The sequence below is a fragment of the Microcaecilia unicolor genome, chromosome 1, assembly GCF_901765095.1.
Source record: "Microcaecilia unicolor chromosome 1, aMicUni1.1, whole genome shotgun sequence".
In the NCBI taxonomy this organism is placed as follows: Eukaryota; Metazoa; Chordata; class Amphibia; order Gymnophiona; family Siphonopidae; genus Microcaecilia; species Microcaecilia unicolor.
Genome location: NC_044031.1, coordinates 728789933 through 728806256, shown reverse-complemented (window position 1 = coordinate 728806256; position 16324 = coordinate 728789933). Strand labels below are relative to the sequence as shown.

Genomic DNA, 16324 nt, shown 5'->3' with positions numbered 1-16324 from the left:
ACAACTCTTATGACCCATTTCCTCATGTGTATTTATGTCACGGTGGGTGTGCTGAACCGATGATAAAAATTTTCCCAAGTTGTGATCCTTAGTGTAAGCAAATAAGGGTGCTTGATCAAAGCCGTGTACAGATAGTATCGGCCAGTGCTTATTAAGGATATTCCTAATCGCCCAGGTCTGACGGGAATGAGGCAACACACAAGTCAGTCTATCTATTGTGGTAGATCAATTAGAAGATGGATTTATCAGCCAATGACGGTCAGCATTTATGTTGTGTAGTTTCAATTTAGTTTTTATTTTTTTAGTTGTTTAGATTTTTACCTTACTTGGTTTCTGATAAAAGTATATGGTTCATTGATTGAGAAACCGAAAGTTGACTAAAACCCGGGTTTTAAGTGAATTCAATTTTAACTGCCAGACCCTCGACCATTCTTCTAACTTTCGGAGATCCCTTCTCATTGTTTCTACTCCCTCCAGGGTATCCACTCTTTTGGCTATCTTTGTGTCATCCGCAAGAAGGCAAACCTTTCCTTCCAACCCTTCAGCAATATCTCTCACAAATACATTAAACAAAATGGGTCCCAGCACCGACCCCTGAGGAACCCCACTGCTCACCATCCTTTCCTCCAAGCGGATTTCATTTACCACCACCCTCTGCCACCTGCCGGTCAACTAGTTTTCTATCCAGTTCATCACTTTCGGTCCTAAGTGCGTGTTGTTATAGAATACACCCAATCTGTGCCTAATTTAGGCATAGTCATTTACACCAAGTTTTACTAAATATATAGTCATGCACACGGACGCTAGGTGTATTCTATAAACTGCACCAAAATTTAGGCCTAGTTTATAGAATCCACCTAGGTGTATTTTTCGGTGCCAATTTTATAGGCGTGACATATAGAATCTAGCCTGATGTGGGCAAATACCCAAGAACTTCCCACATTCTGGACCTACCGACCGCCATCTGGAAAACCTTTTTCTTGTCTTCCGTTCTTTCCTGAAATATAACACAATCAGAAGATCATGAGAGAGTTCTCGTCTATTGCTTCCTACAACCAAGCAAGCATGTGAACAAAGCGCCGGAATTAAGGTTCCAACAGTCACCAAAAGTGTGGAATAAACTCTGTTGCTGAGTGCTTACAGTTTGGATCTGCATCCTCAGTTGATTGTTGGTGAATTTTAATGATCTTGCAATACTTTGCAGGTAGTAAATTAGCATGCTGAAAAAGAAAGGCAAGGCAGGACATAAATCTGGTAATCTTAAAAATATCTCTAGCCGTTTTAATTCAGAAGTATCTGTGCCCATAAATATAAACTGCAATTGGAATTTATTTTAGACATTAGTCTTTGTAATTAAACACAAGAGAATAAAGTGAGAGGCTTTAGAATGAATAAATTAGCTGATTATTGCTTTACATGTACATTGAATCATATGCTAATGTTGGAGGACAGGATACGGGGGAGAGAACAAAGCACTGATGTCAAAAGAAAGAAAATAATCAGAAGCAATCATTGTTCTCACGACTTAAATAATTACGATATAATTTATGATTGACACGTCTTCCACTCCTCCTCAATGGGAGATTGTTTGCAAAATCATTGAGCATACATACTGGATCAAACTTAAGAGTGTATGTCTTGTATGTGTGTACAGAAAAATACCTATTACACCTGGTCTACTGGGTACATCTGCACAGAGAATTGAGATTATGTGGAATATTTGTTGTATATTAAGTATTTATGCTTTAATTCTTAAAATACAATATAGGCTAGATTACAAAAAGGTGCTGCTGCATTACCATAAGCTAACATGTATTAATGTGTGTTATTTACTGCAACTCCCAAAAAGGGACCTATTTATTAATAATGAAGGGCATTTTAGAAAGGATGTCAAAATCAGAAGTCAGATGTCCAAGTCAGGAAGTCTGATGTTCCAGTAGTATTTTAGAAAAGGATCTGCTGACACAGAACCTGTTCTACAATTCAAGGTGAAATGGACATGCAGAAGGAACGTTGATTTTACAAAAAGAAAAAAAAACATCCAAAATATGGATGGCCAAAATGTAGGCACAGCACATGATCGTTTATGTTGTGAAATAACAACATAGATGTTCATAACACCCCATGCTGTCACTTGACCCTCCCCAGCAAGAGTGTCTGATCCTCCTCCCGACCCCCCTCAAGTGTTCTGATTGCCCAACACCAAACCCAGCCCCAGATAAAAAAAAAGTGTGGCACCCCCAAGTGCTTCCTTCCTCAACCTTCCCTCCACCCACCTGGGACCTACTGGAGATGTAGATTGGGGGTTCCAAGTGGTCCCAGGCCGCAGTGTCTTTCTTTACTACAGCTCATGATGGTACCAGGATCAAAGATGGCGCCTCTGTCTTCCAGCACTGCTAGAAGACAGAGACGCCAGGATCTAAGATGGTGAAATTCATATCCTTTTCTGCTATCGGCTTTGACACCAGTGCCAAATGACATGGTTCCATCTGGACACTGAAGTACACATTTCAGCCAAACCCTAAGTATCAGAAATATTGCAAGGTTATATTCTGATTCGGAGTTGTAAATTCTATTAGATTAACCCAAATTTGTAGAAGAAACAAACATTTTCCTGAAATGTGTCCTCCAGTGTAATACATAACACGATTTGATTCAGGAATGACAAGAGGCTTATAATAGCCCTTAGTCATATCACCTACTTTATAAAATAACAGAATGAAACCAGTATATAAGTTTGCTAAAAAAAAAATCTAAGATTTAACTGTGGTTAATGGACACTTCAGTTGCTCTCTCTTTTATTTGTGTGTTTTTCATAAATCATTGACAAGATATGCAACAGAATTCACAGGTTCCTAGGAAAGTGATAGGAGCTAGGACATGAATATTTGTGATCTGTCCCCGGCACTGAAATGGAATGGCCATCTCATTTCACTTAAAACCACTTTGACTGGGTTGCAGCTCACAGTGTCACTCCAGATATCCTAAATCACCAACTAAAGTGCAAAATCTGATGGAGTGGCCTAGTGGTTAGGGTGGTGGACTTTGGTCTTGGGGAACTGAGGAACTGAGTTCAATTCCCACTTCAGGCACAGGCAGCTCCTTGTGACTCTGGGCAAGTCACTTAACCTTCCATTGCCCCATGTAAGCCGCATTGAGCCTGCCATGAGTGGGAAAGCGCAGGGTACAAATGTAACAAAAATAAAATGGATACTATTGGAGATTCTACATGGACTGTTGCTATTCCACTAGCAACATTCCATGTAGAAGGCTGCACAGGCTTCTGTTTCTGTGAGTCTGACGTCCTGCACGTACGTGCAGGACGTCAGACTCACAGAAGCAGAAGCATGCGCGGCCACATTGGTGATCTGCAAGGGGCCGACTTCTACATGGAATGTTGCTAGTGGAATAGCAACATTCCATGTAGAATCTCCAATAGTAGCAACAGTGGAGGAGTGGCCTAGTGGTTAGGGTGGTGGACTTTGGTCCTGAGGAACTGAGTTCGATTCCCACTTTAGGCACAGGCAGCTCCTTGTGACACTGGGCAAGTCACTTAACCCTCCATTGCACCATGTAAGCCGCATTGAGCCTACCATGAGTGGGAAAGCGTGGGGTACAAATGTAACTAAAAAAAATGTTCTGTGTGAATTTGGCAGTGTATCTTTTGGTACCTGAAATCCAGCCAGCAAATCCTGGGCATGTATGAATTAAGACCGCATGGCACACAACATGAAACACTTACAAGAGAAGAAGTAAAGCAGGGAGGACCACCACAGGACTGCTGATGTAAGTCATCACCGAGTTAAACCACAAGGGGAAATCTGTCTTTATGGTTTCAGAAATAATATCATAAATTTTCTCCTGTCCACTGCAATTGAGAAAGAAAACAATGTGGGCTTGGCAGACAACATTGGTTTTGATTATGGTAGCAAGAACATAAAATTATTCATCATAGATATGCTCAGTTATTGGTAATCTTTAATGATGCTTTTTATTTGTTAAACAAATATTTTTATTAGCAAGTTTGCTACATATATGTAATATATTTAATATATTTTCTAAATGATTTAGAGATGGGAGTAACTAGCGAGGTAATTAAATTTGCTGATGACACAAAGTTATTCAAAGTCGTTAACTCATGAGAGGATTGTGAAAAATTACAGAAGGACCTTACGAGACTGGGAGACTGGGCGGCTAAATGGCAGATGACGTTTAATGTGAGCAAGTGTAAGGTGATGCATGTGGGAAAAAAGAACCCGAATTATAGCTATGTCATGCAAGGCTCCACATTAGGAGTTACGGACGAAGAAAGGGATCTGGGTGTCGTCGTCGATAATACGCTGAAACCTTCTGCTCATTGTGCTGCTGCGGCTAGGAAAGCGAATAGAATGTTGGGTATTATTAGGAAAGGTATGGAAAACAGGTGTGAGGATGTTATAATGCTAATGTATTGCTCCATAGTGCAACCGCACCTTGAGTATTGTGTTCAATTCTGGTCGCCGCATCTCAAGAAAGATATAGTAGAATTGGAAAAGGTGCAGCGAAGGGCGACTAAAATGACAGCGGGGATGGGACGACTTCCCTATGAAGAAAGACTAAGGAGGCTAGGGCTTTTCAGCTTGGAGAGGAGATGGCTGAGGGGAGACATGATAGAGGTATATAAAATAATGAGTGGAGTGGAACAGGTGGATGTGAAGCGTCTGTTCACGCTTTCCAAAAATACTAGGACTAGGGGGCATGCGATGAAACTACAGTGTAGTAAATTTAAAACAAATCAGAGAAAATATTTCTTCACCCAACGCGTAATCAAATTCTGGAATTCGTTGCTGGAGAACGTGGTGAAGGCAGTTAGCTTGGCAGGGTTTTAAAAGGGGTTAGACGGTTTCCTAAAGGACAAATCCATAAACCACTACTAAATGGACCTGGGAAAAATCCACAATTCCAGGAATAACATGTATAGAATGTTTGTACATTTGGGAAGCTCGCCAAGTGCCCTTGGCCTGGATTGGCCGCTGTTGTGGATAGGATGCTGGGCTCGATGGACCCTTGGTCTTTTCCCAGTGTGGCATTACTTATGTACTTACTACTTATGTACTTATACCATGAGTTTTATTTGGTATTAAGTAGGCACGTGCCCTGAAAATGTTTTCACTTTTTTTTACATTTTAAATATTTTGTTTGTTGTTTTTCACTTTGTTTATTCAGAAACAAAATAAATAATACCAATTGAGTAATAACTGAAGAAACATAAAAGCAAAAAAAAAAAAAGGATGCAAAGTCCCATCTAAGACTTGTGGTTAGCCCTCTATGATCCTCCCTGAGAATGTGGCCAGCCCTCTTCAATGCCCCAACCCCCTAAAAAGCTGCTTTCCATCTGTAAAGTCTTCAGGGGCAGGAGCTCTTGTTCTGCTGGTCCTGATTTTCAAAATGTTGTCGGCAGACCTGATGCTGGCGCAATTTCAAATAATGAACGAGAAAGCAGAGGAGAACACAAGCTGAATTCTTTCACAACAAGGTTCAAAAGATAAACCTTGCTTTCTCTACCTCACCAGCTCTCCCTCCACTAGTCCGTTCCCCTCTCTCTCCTTCCCCTCATTCCCTTTCCTCCTTTCCTGAAGTTACTATTGAGGAAACTACACTTCTCCTTTCTTCCTCAAAATGTACCACCTGTTCCTCTGATCCCATTCCCACCCACCTTCTTAATGCCATCTCTCCTACTCTTATTCCTTTTATCTGTTACATTCTCAACCTCTCACTTTCCACTGCGACTGTCCCTGCTGCCTTTAAACATGCTGTGGTCACACCTCTCCTTAAGAAGCCTTCACTTGACCCTACTTGTCCCTCTAATTACCGACCCATCTCCCTCCTTCCTTTTCTCTCCAAATTACTTGAGCGTGCTGTTCACCGCCACTGCCTTGATTTTCTCTCCTCACATGCTATTCTTGACCCATTACAATCTGGTTTTCGCCCTCTCCACTCAACCGAAACTGCGCTTACTAAAGTCTCCAATGACCTATTACTGGCTAAATCCAGAGGTCAATATTCCATCCTCATTCTTCTTGATCTTTCCGCTGCTTTTGACACTGTCGATCACAGCATACTTCTCGATACCCTGTCCTCACTTGGATTCCAGGGCTCTGTCCTTTCCTGGTTCTCTTCCTACCTCTCTCTCCGCACCTTTAGTGTTCACTCTGGTGGATCCTCTTCTACTTCTATCCCTCTGCCTGTCGGCGTACCTCAGGGTTCTGTTCTTGGTCCCCTCCTCTTTTCTATCTACACTTCTTCCCTTGGTTCATTAATCTCATCCCATGGCTTTTCCTACCATCTCTATGCTGATGACTCCCAAATCTACCTTTCTACCCCTGATATCTCACCTGCATCCAAACCAAAGTTTCAGCGTGCTTGTCTGACATTGCTGCCTGGATGTCTCAACGCCACCTGAAATTAAATATGACCAAAACCGAGCTTCTCATTTTCCCCCCCAAACCCACCTCCCCGCTCCCCCCATTTTCTATTTCTGTTGATGGCTCTCTCATTCTCCCTGTCTCCTCAGCTCGAAACCTTGGGGTCATTTTTGACTCTTCTCTCTCCTTCTCTGCTCATATCCAGCAGACCGCCAAGACCTGTCGTTTCTTTCTTTACAACATCCGTAAAATCCGCCCCTTTCTTTCCGAGCACTCTACCAAAACCCTCATCCACACCCTTGTCACCTCTCGTTTAGACTACTGTAATCTGCTTCTTGCTGGCCTCCCACTTAGTCACCTCTCCCCTCTCCAGTCGGTTCAAAACTCTGCTGCCCGTCTCATCTTCCGCCAGGGTCGCTTTACTCATACTACCCCTCTCCTCAAGACCCTTCACTGGCTCCCTATCCGTTTTCGCATCCTGTTCAAACTTCTTCTACTAACCTATAAATGTATTCACTCTGCTGCTCCCCAGTATCTCTCCACACTCGTCCTTCCCTACACCCCTTCCCGTGCACTCCGCTCCATGGATAAATCCTTCTTATCTGTTCCCTTCTCCACTACTGCCAACTCCAGACTTCGCGCCTTCCATCTCGCTGCACCCTACGCCTGGAATAAACTTCCTGAGCCCCTAAGTCTTGCCCCATCCTTGGCCACCTTTAAATCTAGACTGAAAGCCCACCTCTTTAACATTGCTTTTGACTCGTAACCACTTGTAACCACTCGCCTCCACCTACCCTCCTCTCTTCCTTCCCGTTCACATTAATTGATTTGATTTGCTTACTTTATTTATTTTTTGTCTATTAGATTGTAAGCTCTTTGAGCAGGGACTGTCTTTCTTCTATGTTTGTGCAGCGCTGCGTATGCCTTGTAGCGCTATAGAAATGCTAAATAGTAGTAGTACAAGCACAAATTTAGGGGCCCCTTTACTAAGGTGTGCTGAAAAAATGGCCTGCGGTAGTATAGACACGTGTTCTGGGAGCGCGCAGAATTATTTTTTAGCACACCTACAAGAAATGGCTTTTTTCTTTTGACGAAAACGGACGTGCGGCAAAATGAAAATCGCCGTGTGTCCATTTTGGGTCTGAGACCTTACTGCAAGCCATTGACCTAGTGATAAGGTCTCACACGGTAACTGGGCAGTAATGGTCTATGTGCATCAAATGCCACTTGACACGTGCAGCTTCTACATGCCAGAAAATATAAAATATTTTTCAGACACGCGTAGCGGATGCGTGCCGAAATTGAAATTACCGCAAGGGCAATGCGGTAACCGGGCAGTAATTCCAATTTGGTGCGTGTTGGGCATGTGTAGGTGCCTACGTGGCTTAGTAAAAGTGCCCCTTAGTAACATACCAAAAAAGTGCAGTCAGCCATAAGTAGATATGGAAACAATGTTTATTGCAAACCAAATCCAACATGGCCCATGGAGAAAGGAGGAGAGGCTCTTACTGGAGAGCGACAGAAAGAACTTGATGCATGGAAGCTAACAGGTGCTAAACAACCCCAATTTTTGAACAAGCTCCTTCATTGTGTCCAGGGAGGGACCCTTGATGCATTCAATTTGCCAAAACATGGGCCATGTTGGGTTATGGTTTACAATAAACATTGTTTCCGTATCTACTTATGGCTGACTGCACTTCTTTGGCACAATTTCAAATTATAGCAGTACAACAGTTATTCAAAATAATATCAGCCTCTGGTCTGCTGGTATCATTTTGAAAGGTAAGTCTAGCGGCGTAGGAAAAGCTTGGGTTTATTCAATGGATGGTGTAACATTTGGGTGAAGAGAAGAACTGGACATGACCGTGAAGGGTGGACCTCAGAAAGCATGCCACAGTCTGGGGGGGGGGGACGCTTTTCTCATATATTCAGGCTATGGGAGTTAGCCTGGCTAACACCCGCAATCAGCTTCAATGCCGGCCATTTCCGGTGATCAGCACTGAATATCCGGTTTATTTTTGGCTGGTTTGAACTTAACCAGCCAAGTCTATATTCAGTTAAGTTTAAACTGGCCAAAGTTATAACACCTATATACTGTGATAAAGTCACCTCCAGGATAGTTGGGTTAAGGCAGTTTCAGTCTGAAATACAAGTCCCAGAAGGCATTGCAGGCAAGGAGCCAGAGGGTGAGATGAGGAACCCGGACTGGACTTCTAGCTGCAATAGGGGAAGACAAGGGAATAAGCTGGCAGGTTGTGCAGAGTGGCTGCCACTAGGGGAAAGAGAGTTAGGAAACCCTGTGTGCAGGAGCTCATCATTGGTCTCATTAGTTTAATGCTCAACTCAGCTGGTGTGGGTGTGAGGAAGTTAATGGAAGGAGAATGTTTGGGGGTGGTAGCTGAAGCCAGGGACTGATTAGGCAGGTGGGAAGGAGTCCCAGCAGTGGAGTTCAGTTCAGGAGAAAGAAGCAGAAGGAGAGAAGTATTTGCAGGCTGAAAATCCTTGGGCAGGGAGGTCCCTAAAGTACTGAAGCAGGCTGAGATTCCTTGGGTGAGAGGAAGTCCCAAAAGTATTGAATTCACTGTGAAGCTGATGCAGGGGGAAACCCTTGGGTAGAAGGAGTCCCTAAAATATTGAACTCTCCTGAAGGTAAGAGGATAGAAGGTAGAAAATGCTGCTTGGTGACTGAACTGTGATGATGAACTGAAAGAACTGTTTGTCTTGGGAACTGAATTGCTGTTTATTTTGCACTGGATAAAGAGCCCAGACTGGAGCCTGTAAGCCTGCATTGAATCCTGGTATGTGCTATGCTGCTGTTGGAACTGTGTACTAGAAACCTGCATGGAATAAAAGTCCTTAAGATTGAAGTTACTGGTGGACATCTATTTCTTCATTGTACCGGGAGCCTGTGGCTGGAGGAGATTGTTCTATCCTTTGCTGCACAAGAGAGGTACCTGGTTACAATACGTTGCCAAAGATGACCTCCAAATCCATGCTTAAAATCGGCGGATAACCTGTTATATTGTGTGATATAACCAGCTAGCCACTAACTGGTGATATTCAATGGGAGATAGCTGGCTATCTCCTGTTGAATATCGCTGGATAGCCGGCTATGTACCATTTAACAGGCCAGGTGCCATTCCGGGCTGGTTAAATGGTTTTGAATATTGGGGGGGGGGGGGGGGGTCTCTCTTCTAGTGCTGTGCTACTGCTCATGTGCTCACTGAGTGTCTGATGCAGAAAGCCACACAGTAGAACTGTGCGCTGATGGCTCAGTGTGTGGCTTTTACTGTGAAAGTAATGAGGAAACATACTGAGGCCATGCGTGAGAAATGAGCATTTAAATTACTATGGCAGTAATGTGAAGCTCATTGCAAAATGTCTCACTTGCTGTCAGTGCGTGGGCAGTGATTGGCTCACACATTGACAGGAAAGGTGACAATTAAAAAACAACAAACAATAAGCTACCTACATAGTTTCTGCATGGGCCCCCCTCCTATCCTGAACTTGCTGCCCCTAACTTAATAAAAAAAAAAAAATCCCTAGTGTGTAGTGGCACTCCTCTCTCTGCCTGACTTCCCCCTTTCCCCCAAGATTTAAAAAAAATTCCTGGTGTCACCCCTGACCCCTCCTCCTAGCTCACCAGACCACTCCACCCACACATTCTTGGCTCCACACTGCCATCTTGAAAAATGGTGGCTCCTGACCTTGAGTGGTGCATCCTAGGATGCACTGTGGGGTCAGTCTGCCTCACTTGGTGTACCCCAGGATGCACCAGATGAGGGTCAGGTTCCATTGGGGAGGCAGTAGTGATTGGACACAATGGGGGGAGGGGAGTTCTGTGGGCTAGGAGAAAGGGTCAGGGGTAGAGGGTATTGCTAAACACCAGGTATGATAGGGCCAGTTCAGATAGCTATGTTGGGGGTAAGGGGTTCAGTGAGGGAGGGGAGAACTCTCTTTTTTTTGTTACATTTGTACCCCACGCTTTCCCACTGATAGCAGGTTCAATGCGGCTTACATATTGTATACAGGTACTTATTTGTACCTGGGGCAATGGAGGGTTAAGTGACTTGCCCAGAGTCATAAGGAGCTGCCTGTGCCTGCAGTGGGAATCAAACCCAGTTCCCCAGGACCAAAGTCCACCACGTTAACCACTAGGCCACTCTTACCCTTCTATGTCACCAAAGATCTGGTGGTAGACTTCTTGTGTTGTACTTGCCTGGCAGACAGCCCACAGCTCTGCATTGCTGTTGATTGACAAATGGGCCTCTTTACCATACCTTTTAATATGCTGTGAACTGATGTCTACAGTGTGAGTCAACTTTAGTGCTAACTCCTTTTCTGCATCATGTGGCCAGTAACGAGCGCATAAACTGACCATTAATCATCCCCAGTGACTTTCTGCATCGGCCCCTAAGTCAGTACCTCCCTCCCCCCCCCCATAATCAGCTCTGTCATTCATGTAAAGTTCTTGTGTTTGTTGCCAGTTCTTTTTCTGAACCTGCAGCAGACCCTCTTACACTTTCCCTTTTACTGGTACATTCCTACTCCTTCTCAACAACACCCTCCCCTCCAGGATATTCACTGGCTGTCTCCCAGGTTTGCCATGTCTCCTTTACAGAACCTAGAGGCAGATGCACTAAAGCTAAATGAGCCTTTAATGACTCTCCAAGGAGGAAAATTTTATCCGTTGCATGCATCAAAGGGCTTTTACCGAGGAAGCCAGCAGCTAACGAAAACGGAATGGAGATGAGCAATTAGTGTGAAAACCCCATTGAAACCACATGCACTAACCTTTTCCGATTGCCTTTACGCAGGAAAAAGGCAGGAAATCTAACGAGAGGTCTGGACCTCTCGTTAGGACAGCTCTGTGCCAGGAAAAATCATTAAGTGAAAAAATAAACAAACTTTGAGCCAATCCCAGTGCATTAGCAGAGCTAAAAGCGCTGTGATTGGTCCAAAGGACGTCAGAAAACACATCAAATAAAAAAAATAAAAAAAGGATCGGGAGGGGGCAAGGGCGCTCATCAGGAGGTTACCGACGTCAGACAGGGGCGGGCCCAGGAGGAGAGAGACGCGCGACAGAAGCTGGGCGAAGGCAGGCATCAGCTTTCTTCTTGCCCGTGCAGCGCCTTCGCACAGAGGAGAGAGGCGCTGCACGGGCCCGGTAAGAGGGAGGGGGGCCCGATGGAGGAGGGGAATGGCGGCGACGACCCCAAAAGGGGGCGGGACACAGGGCGGAGGATGTCGGGAGGCGGAGCTGAGGTGAGACAGAGTAGTGAGGAAGGGAGGGGGGCAGGGGCTGCTAGAATTTTGCTTTTTCGGGGGGGGGGGGGGCGGCAGAAGGTGGGGAGCAGCGGGGGGGGGGGGGGCAAGGCCGTCCGTACAGGACGCTCCTGATGAGCGCCCTTGCCCCCTCCCGACCTTTTTTTTTTTATTTTTGTTTTGATTTGGGAGCCATGTGCTTGTGATTTGACTGTGTTTTGACTGTTTGTGGCATGCGCAGAGCAGCTAACATGGCTGCTCTGCGCATGATTTGGGGGCCGATTAACGATGTGTATTGTGATTCTTTGATACTTTGTACGTTTCAATACCGATCTCAGCATGTGTGACTTTTTTTTTTGGTGCATTTTTCGTTATTTTAAAATCGTTAGGGACTTTAACATTTAGATTTTTTTACGTTTGGTTGCTGCATCTGCCTCTTAGTCTCATCTACCTCGCAGAAACCTTTCCCAGCGCCACCTAGCCTTCCTTTGACTAGAGCACCCATCCCTTTGGCTGGATCCTACTGCAATCTCTGCACTGGACGTGGGGAGGATTGGAGAGCTATAGAGGGCTGAAAAATATCCAGATAATTCAGCTATCCATGGCTTTGAGACAGTTAATAGACCGTCTCAAATAGACTTAGGAGTGATCTGTGGAAATACTTCTTTACAGAGAGGGTAGTGAATTCATGGAATGGCCTCGAGGTGGAGATGGTGGAAATGAAGACTGTACCTGAATTCAAGGAATTATGGGACAAGCACATAGATTCTCTAAGAGAGAGGAAGGGATAGTAGATAGTATGGATGGGCAGACTGGATAGGCCGTATGGTCCTTATCTGTTGTCATTTCTATGCTTTGTATGTAGAATGTTGAAAAAAATCAGGTTGTTGGCATTCCTAGCCTTTTAAGTTTTGAGCATATCTGAGAAGCCCCAGCTCCTAAACTTTGAGCCCTTTTTAATTTCTAGTTTGATAGTTAAAGGGGCCCTTTTACTAAGGCGTGTAAGCGTCTATGCACGCCCAATGCGTGCCAAAATTGAGTTTCTGCCTGGCTACCATGTGGCTGTTGCTGTAATTTCATTTTTGGCACACATCCGATATGTGCGTCCGAAAAATATCTTCGGACGCACGCAGGTCATTACTGCCTGGTTATGTGTGAGTCTTTACCGCTAGGTCAATGGCTGGAGGTAAGGTCTCAGACCCAAAATGGATGCGCGCCAATTTTGATTTTGCTGCATATCCATTTTCGGCAAAATTTTTTTAAAAGGCATTTTTTGCAGGCACGCTGAAAAATGGATCTGCGCGCACCCAAAACACCCACCTACCCTACTGTAGACCATTTTTCAGTGCACCTTAGTAAAAGGACCCCAAAGTATTTGAGTTGTGCTGAATGCATATTGTTCTCCTAGTAATTTCGGCCAGTCTGTATCCTGCTTCTCTTAATGCCTACAGCAATTCCGATACAATCAGTGTTGAATGAATGTAATAAAAACCTACCTAAATGGGCCACAGTTTATAGATGGTTTATATCTTGCAATTGCAAAAACTGTTGGCAGCATACACAAGAACAGCATGAAGAGAAGCATTGCCAGGTAAAAGTTATTAGATCTGTAAGAAAGCATGACATTTCACATATTACTAATTGTGAATCACAGGCATTCTCAAGGATACAAATCTACAGCATGCTGAACTGACAGGTACAACAGAGTCTACAGACTCTGCAGTTTGTTGGCTAATAAATGGAAGACACACTGGTAGGCATTGGATGTAAATGCTGTCTCTATTGGTTTTTAATACAGAAGCCAAGCCATCTGACTCATATGAGGCAGGGGAGTAGCCAGACTTTGGCAGGATGGGGGTCCAGAGCCTGAGGTGAAGGAGCACATTTTAGCTCCCCCCCGGCACCGCCGACCCCCCCTGCCATTGCCGACCCCCCGCCACCAACTTTGACCCCCCCTACCGATGACCCTCTCGACCCCCCTCCCACCGCCAACCCATCGTTGCCTACCTTTGCTGGCGGGGGACCCCAACCCCCGCCAGCCGAGCCGAGGTCCTCTTCTTCCCAATCCCACGCAAGGCTTCATTCTAGTCTGACGTCCTGCACGTTGTATGTGCAAGGACGTCAGACTCACAGAAACAGAACAAAGCCTTGCAAGGTAGGCGACGGCGGGTTGGCGACGTCGGGTTGACGACAGGTTGGCGGCGGGAGGGGGGTCGAGAGGGTTGTCGGCAGAGGGGTCCAGGGGCAAATCTACGGGGCCCCAGGCCCTCGTGGCCCCATACTGGCTACGCCACTGATATGAGGAGAGAAAGCCACAACCTGGCAGACAGTTGGACACCCACTCAGCAGTAGACCCCTAATTTTTATATATGGTGCTCAAAATTGCATGCGGAAATTTGGGTGCATGCCAATTTCCATATGTAATTTAATTGAATGAGTCAATTAGCACCAATAATTGGGCGTTAATAATTATTGACGTTAATTGGCAACAATTTGAATTTATGTGCACATCTTGCTAGGCGCTATTCCATAAAGATGCACATGTAAATTTTTATGTGCAGATCTAAAAAGGGGGCGTGGCCATGGGAGGAGCATGGGTGGGTCATGGGCATTCCAAGAATTTGCGCGCACTGTTATAGAATATGCCTGATCCATGCCTAATTTCAGCAGGGGGATTTTACACCAGGTTTCAGTTAGTATAAAAGTTAGGCGTGGATTCCAGAGCTATTTTATAAACAGCACCCACCTCCATAGCCGCAGAGAGGAGGGGCGGGGGGGGGGGGGGGACAAAATTCTGACATAACCTCCATGAGGGTGGGACACAAGGAGGGAAGGAGGGCCAAAGGGAGGCAATCTGCTGCCTTGCTGCCTGCAGCACTGTCACACGGAGGTGAGAGGCGCTTGATTTCAATACAGGGGGCCCGGCCCGGTGGCGGACAGAGGGGGGTGGGTGGAGGGCGGGAGCGGCGGCGGCGACCTGCGAGGGTGGGGGGTGGAGGGGGATAGCAACGGCGACCTCGGGGGTGGAGGGGGGGAGTGGTGGTGGGGGCGGGGCCCCGGGGGCAGCCTTGCCCCAGGCCCGGCTCAGTCTCACGTCGGCCCTGCCGAATTCTGAGCACCATTGATAGAATAGCACCAATTTTTCAGCACCATTTATAGAATTTGGTCCAAAATGCCCAGTTCGGCATTAGCCAGTTTCCCCACTCCCCCCTCCCATTAGTTTTCCAAGTGGTGGTTGAACAGGGGTCAGGTGATAGATGTTGCTGGGCAAAGGCCTAAACTGGTTCCCAATCCAGTGACAGGATTTCCCTGCCCAGTCCATGCCTTGTAAACCATATACAAAGGGGGTGGGCATAGTGGCTGGACATATCAGCCACTTGTCAGAGCAAGATTTGTGAGAGAAAAATCATGGCACTGAGGTTGTCCCACTGCATTGGGAGCAGAAATAGGAAGTGGGTTTTATGGCTTACTTCTTAGAGCCAGATGTTACTTTTCTGAGAGGTAATCCATAGTACTGATCATATGAGCTGTATTTCCCAGTAAATGCTTGGGCCATTCCCCAGTAATTGAGTGAGAGTAATTGATTAATATGCTGTTGGTTTCAATGCTTTAAAAAAAAAAAAATCCTTGGGGGCCTTTTACTAAGCCGCATAAGCGTCTACATACATCCAATGTGCGCCAAAATGGAGTTACCGCTTGAGTAGCGTGTGGCTCTTGCAGTAATTTCATTTTTGGTGTGCATCCGATATGCACGTCTGAAAAATTTATTTTTGGACGCACACATTAGACGTACGCCAAGTGGCATTTGATGCATTCAGGTCATTACCGCTCGGTTACCGCATGAATTTTTACCGCTAGGTCAATGACTGGCGATAAGGTCTCATACCCAAAATGGATGTGTGGAAATTTTCATTTTGCCGCACATCCATTTTCGGCAAAAATAAAAAAAGTCATTTCTTTACAGGCACGCTGAAAAATGGATCGGTGTGAGCCCAAAACCCACGCCTACACTACCGCAAGCCATTCTCAGCACGCCTTTGTAAAAGGACCCTCTTGTTCATTTAAGTTATGCTGCAGCTATAAACAATGCACATATAAGGAATAATCTCATTCAGATTTACCAGTGCCTAGTTCCTTGATGGGGGAAAGGGAGGGCAGGGAAACCTTTCAGGGAGTGTGGGAGGGTTTGATCAAGTACCCTCTAGAACTTGATCATGCCAAGCATGATAGAATTAACTAGTAGCTGTGTCTGGCTGGCTGCAGATACTCTAGTAGCTAGAAGCCCTGACAGAAATACATGCCCTCACGTAGCTGAGTTTGTTTAGCAGAAAGATTTAATCAACCATTTTTGAATCTGTCACTGTGTTATTATTAGGAATAATATTTTATTACAGTTGTGTTACTTCCATTTGTTACTGCATTAATTTTTTTTACTGACCTTGAAGCTCGGAAGACTTGCTGATGTGGAACATTGCATGTTAACACTGCCCAGCTCCTCAAATACATGAGTCCAATTAATTTAAAGACATTGAATGCCGGGAGGCAAGGTGAAAAAAAGGCTCCCATCCTAAAAAGGAAGCAATATTGTTACAGATCAAAGAAGACTGTGCTACCATGTATTTGCATTTCTTGCAAAATACCTAAGTAACAGAGAT

General features: G+C 45.1%; 1 protein-coding gene across 1 annotated transcript in view; it reads right to left on the bottom strand.

The window, feature by feature from the left end:
* Window positions 1-16324, bottom strand: part of TMC3 (transmembrane channel like 3) — an 86406-nt gene that overhangs the window by 6764 nt on the left and 63318 nt on the right. Inside the window, exons 16-20 of the mRNA XM_030192011.1 lie at window positions 16108-16236; window positions 13166-13276; window positions 3743-3868; window positions 1142-1220; window positions 955-997 (exon numbers count right to left, since the gene is read on the bottom strand). Coding sequence (XP_030047871.1) covers window positions 955-997; window positions 1142-1220; window positions 3743-3868; window positions 13166-13276; window positions 16108-16236 — 488 coding nt within the window. The remainder of the gene's footprint in view (window positions 1-954; window positions 998-1141; window positions 1221-3742; window positions 3869-13165; window positions 13277-16107; window positions 16237-16324) is intronic.